Source organism: Hippopotamus amphibius, chromosome 1 (genome assembly GCF_030028045.1).
Source record: "Hippopotamus amphibius kiboko isolate mHipAmp2 chromosome 1, mHipAmp2.hap2, whole genome shotgun sequence".
Classification (NCBI taxonomy): domain Eukaryota; kingdom Metazoa; phylum Chordata; class Mammalia; order Artiodactyla; family Hippopotamidae; genus Hippopotamus; species Hippopotamus amphibius.
This window is the reverse complement of record NC_080186.1, coordinates 20,027,091-20,031,976: the sequence shown is the minus strand read 5'-3', so window position 1 is coordinate 20,031,976 and position 4,886 is coordinate 20,027,091. Positions and strand designations below refer to the sequence as shown.

At 58.6% G+C, this 4,886-nt stretch overlaps 1 protein-coding gene across 1 annotated transcript; it reads right to left on the bottom strand.

The window, feature by feature from the left end:
• Positions 1–3,049: 3,049 nt before the first annotated feature.
• Positions 3,050–4,578, bottom strand: LOC130853252 (CDC42 small effector protein 1-like). Its single transcript, XM_057734901.1, has 2 exons — positions 4,566–4,578; positions 3,050–3,384 (listed from the first exon to the last, which is right to left on the bottom strand). Exons 1-2 carry the CDS (start codon positions 4,576–4,578, stop codon positions 3,050–3,052), a joined length of 348 nt encoding a protein of 115 aa, XP_057590884.1.
• Positions 4,579–4,886: the final 308 nt, after the last annotated feature.

The window sequence follows — 4,886 nt, the reverse complement described above, 5'->3', positions numbered from 1 at the left end:
GGCGGCGGCTGGCGGCGGCTCCGGACAGGCGGCCGGGGACGCGGAGCCGCAGCGGCGCGGGCGCGGGCGCGGCCGGGGGCGGGCCCGGAGGTCCCCGCGGGCGGGCCCGGGCGCCGGGGCGGGGCGCGGGGCGGAGGAGGCGCGGAGTCCCGCGCACAGCGGCGTCCGTGGGCGCACGAGGCAGTCGGGGGCGCCGGGACTCCCGCTCCGCCGGGCCCTTCCTGCCATCCGACGCGCCCTTCTTGTGCTTCGTCTCCCAAAACGAAACCGGGCCTCCGCGTCCCATCTTGCCTGCAGGAGCCGGGGAGCACTTCCAGGCCGAGGACTGGGAGAAGGAGGGGCTGGGCGGGGGACCCGCACAGCCGAAGCCTTCCCCGGGTGGGAGCTCAGGGGCCGCGAGGCCTGTGGGCAGATGTGAGGGAGGCCGGAGAAGGGCACCGCCATCCTCCAGCAGCCGCCGGGGCTCACCCTCTGCCCTTACCCCACCTGCCTTCTCACATGTCTTAAGTCATCTTGAAAGGGAAAAGCTCCCAAATTCATCCCTCCCTCTTCCTCTCCTGGGCCGGCTGGAAGGCCGCCTCTGCAGATTCATTAGGGACGCTAACTACCTGTGGAAGGCCACACACAGGTGCTGCAGCCCTGAACCCTCACCTCCGGGGCCAAATTTTCCTCACCTATAAGGAGGATTCAAAAAAGGCCCTTCTGTGGGTTGTGGTTGGCGGGGGTGGGGGTGGGGTGAGGGGGGTGGGGGCTGGCAGCCCCCCAAGACCAGCTATGAGTTATCCCCTCTCCCCCGCTGGACCTGGCTTGGCCACAGGGGTGCTTTTTCCAGAGAGCAACACTTGCAGGAGGGCCTTGGGAACAGAGGCGAATGGAGTTTGAGGAAGTACTTTCAAGTCCCCAGGAACCTGGGTTCCCCTAGGCCTCTCTTCCCTTATATCAAGGCCCTAGGAGCCCGGGGATGGCTCTGCTTGTACATTCCCGCAAGAGGGCAGCAGATGCCAAAGCCTCTAGACAAGAACCTCGAGCCCAGTGGAGCAGGGGTGCTGTCCTTGGAGATCATTGCCAACCCCGGGGCATGTGCACCTCCCAGGTCTGGGATGGCGGGGTTGGGGGTGGGCGTGGGGGTGGGTGGATTTAACAGGTACTGAGCACCCACTATGTTCTGGACTTGGTGCTGGGAGAGTCATGCCATCTCATTTTGTTCTCAAGCCACCCAGTGAGGTGAGGCTTGTGTGTCTCTTTTTAAAATTGAGGAGCCTGAGCCCCAGCACCCAGATCAATCTGAGTCCAAATCTCCTGCCATGCTGCCTCCCAGGGAATGGTCCAGCCAAGTGAGTAGGGGGTGAGGCTGGCCTCTAGCACCTCTTCTATCCTTCATGGGTAACCAGCCATGACAGTGCCGTGCAGGCAGGGCGCCTGTCTTTCCAGTGCCCACACATGACCTGGCACATGGTGGGCACTCCCATGTCTTTTGGGTGAATGACTCCCAGGGACCAAGAGTTGTGGCTTCTGACCCAGCCCAGTTCTCTGGCCCCACGTGCTCGAAGGGACCCACTGAGGGCCTGACATCTGGTGTTGGCTTCCGAAGCATCCAACTGTGCCACTTCCAACTCATTACCGCTAATGTTTGGGGACACCCTGCATACGACAGATGCTATTAGAAAACCAAATTCCGTTCTATCAGGAAGCAAAGCTAACAGAGCACTGAGCAGGTTAGGAGGGAAGATTGATGAACCAAGGCCTCTGGAAAATAAATGAGGGACATTTTCTTTGCCAGCTTACTTTCACTTACTACACTTGCTTTTTGTTAAAGACACAGACACCCCACTGGTCTCCATGGCCCAGGGCTGGAGAGATGCAGCTGAGGTTGGGAGGGGCATGTCTCTCAAAGCTCAAGGGGTTTGTAGGGGGCAGGGGTGGGCTTACAGGATTTGACTCAGGTCAATGAGCCTCTGGGAAAAGGGTCAATCTCAGGACCCAGCTCTGGGGAGACATCAGCTCTGGGCCTTGGCAATGTCCTGCTGGCGGGCACCCTTCCCGGGAGGGCTTGCCTTCAAACCAAGGACCAGGGCAGAGCAGGGCAGAGCCTTGAAAGACTGGGCCAGTGGGGTGGCTGTGGCCAGCGGCAGCCCTGCAGGAGCTCTTTGGCACCTTGTCTCTGGCCCCTGAGTGGGCACGGGTGGAATTCGGTAGGAGCAGCAAGTGGAAACTGCACCAAGGTAAGTGGCACGTTGGCCATGTCCTTGAGGAGCTCACCAGTTAGCAGGGGGATCACTCATTTACCCATTCAACACATAGTTACTGTGGGTCTTCTGTGCTCTGTTCTGGGCATTGGGGATCCATCAGAGAAGAAAGCGGAGTTCCTGGTCTTTTTTTTTTTAATTAAAATTTTAATTAACTAAAAAAAGAAAGAAAAGAAAAGATCGTAGGGAGCCAGCAGTGCCACAGAAACATAGGGTTAGAGGCCTACCTAGAGAAAGACCCTGGCGTTGGCACAGATACTGAGGGACTGTGAGCTTAAAGTCTGAGATCTAAAGAGAAAGAGTAGAATAGCCAGTGGCCACCCTCCTAGTCCCTGTTTGACGTCTGCCACAATTCATTCCAGAAGGAAAGAGAAGAGCAGGGAGGTAGGGAGCTTCTCAGCAAAGCCAGCTTCAGCTTTGGTAATCTCACCCACCCACCACATTTAAGGAGTTCCAGGTTAAGAGTTTAAAAACATATGGCACCTAGACTGTTGTTCAGGAGAAGGGAACTCATTCCAGGTTCCCAGAAAACTCCCAGCTCAGATCTGAGAGTGTGCAGGGCTTCAGCTGAGCTTCTCTGGACAACGAGTAGTCACTTGGTCAGTCCTGCCGCCTTGATCCCATCTCCAGGAGGAGATATAGCCAGAGGGAGTAGAGGGAGTCCAGCCCCCAAGCCTTCTGAGGCCATATTAGGTAGGGGACAGAGGGGCCTTGGGGTCACTGATTCTAGGAGGGAAACTGGTGGGGGCAGCATCTCTTCTGGGCTGGACAGGGTGAAGGCTGGACACACAGCAGGACCATTCCTATTGGAGCTGCAAGCCCCTAGAATTGCTCCACGGCCTGTCGCGGTTTCCCTTGGATCTCATCTGCTCCTGAGCTGCACCTGTCATGGCAAGTCCATCTCTGGCCTCCATCTCCCCAGAGCCAGTGTGAGTCAGGTGAACAAAATTCATTGGTTGCCCAGTCATGGCCCGGTCAGTCCGTCTCCTCTTCTTCTTCGGCTGGGGTTTCTCTACCACGCAGCAGCCCAGTTTGTGCCAAAATTCACTCGTGTTCCGTGACGGTTCCAGTTTCACTCCTCTGCTGAGGCCGCACAGGGCTCTTGCTCTGGTGCCTTGACTGCCCTCTCCCCGCTCCCCTCAGGTGTAAGAACATCCCGGGTTTACTCAGCTGGACACGTCCAGAGAAAGTAGAGTCCTTGGAGTCCTTAGCTGAGCAGTGAAGGTCAGCGTCTTAGAACCTGAGAGACTGGCAAGTTCAGCGAGTGCAGTGGGCGGGCAGGCACAAGGTTATGGCTTCCACAGACTCAGAACCCCGCTCTGCTCTGGCATCGAGGCGTCCGGCGGCAGCTGGTGGGGGCCCCCACTTGGTGCCCGCCAGTGTGGGTTCCTGGCTCGCCCCTCGGTGTGGTGGGGGAGCTAAGGGCTGGGGTCTCTGTGGAGTCTCTGGTCTTCTAGACAAGTCAGTGGATACTCTGACTCCCCGGAGGTGAGTGCTTGGTGGGAGGGATGCACACAACAGAGGGTTCCCTTGACTGTCAGGAGGGGTTGGGAGAGGCTTCCCAGAGCAGAAGTCCAGGCGGGCCTGAGCTCAGGAGGTCACCGGCTGGAGCCCTGGGAAGAGCATTCCAGAGGCACAGGCCCGGAGGTATGTCCATCACCTTGTGAAGATGTAGTCCAGTGGGTCCGGGCAGAGGGATGGGGGGTGGGGGGGGCGGTGAAGGGAGAGGAGGCAGGAGAGACAGGCTGGGCTCTGACCATCTCGTGAAAAGCTTGGACTTCATCCTGGAGACAAAGCAGTCACCAGAAGGGAGGATGTTCTGCCACTGAGGCACCTCAGACTGCCGAGGGCGGGTCCCTGCGGGTCCCTCCCTGCTGGGTCCCTGCTTCTGCCTGGAGGCGCAAGAGTTCTGTTTCTACGCGGCTGTCAGTGTAAACGCTCCCCGAGCTCCACCCGCCCAACGGAAGAGGAGGCAGGGCCCGGCCTTGCTAACAGGGTCACTACCTCCAACTCTGACTGTAGTTCTTTCTCTCTCACACACACCTGTGCCCACCACTGCCTGCCTCCTGGAAGCATCCTCTGTTCTTCTGCTTCCTGTCTTCCTGGAAAGGGCCTCTCTCCTGCAGGGGGCTCTGCCGCTCTCTGGGGAGTAAGACCAAATTAAGATTTTCTACATCAGCTCTACTGGGATAATAAACCTGGTGGGGGTGGAGGTGGGGAGGAGGCTGGGGGTAGAGAGAGCCACTTGGCTTTGTGTTTTTGTGTTGTTCCCCTATCGCCTGGGACCTTGGAGAGTCAGAGGGGGGATTTGCCCCACACCCAACACGAACATCTTGGCAGCCAGTCATAGGACCCGCACTCCAAATGGGAGCAAAGTGTCACGTGGGAAAACGGAGGCTTCTGGTGCCTTTGCAGGCGTGGCTTTACCTGCCTGGACCCCATGGGCCTCTCAACAAACTAAGTAGCTACTCTGTGCCGGACACTATGCTGGGTCCCAGGAGCACAGTAGCGGAGAAGACAGGCAGGGTACGTCCTCCCTTGGAGCTAAGTATTCCAGTAGGAGGAGAGAGGTGATGAACACACCTCTCAGCTGCGGTGTGCGGGGTCCAGTTCCCCCAGCAGGGATTGAACCCGGGCCCC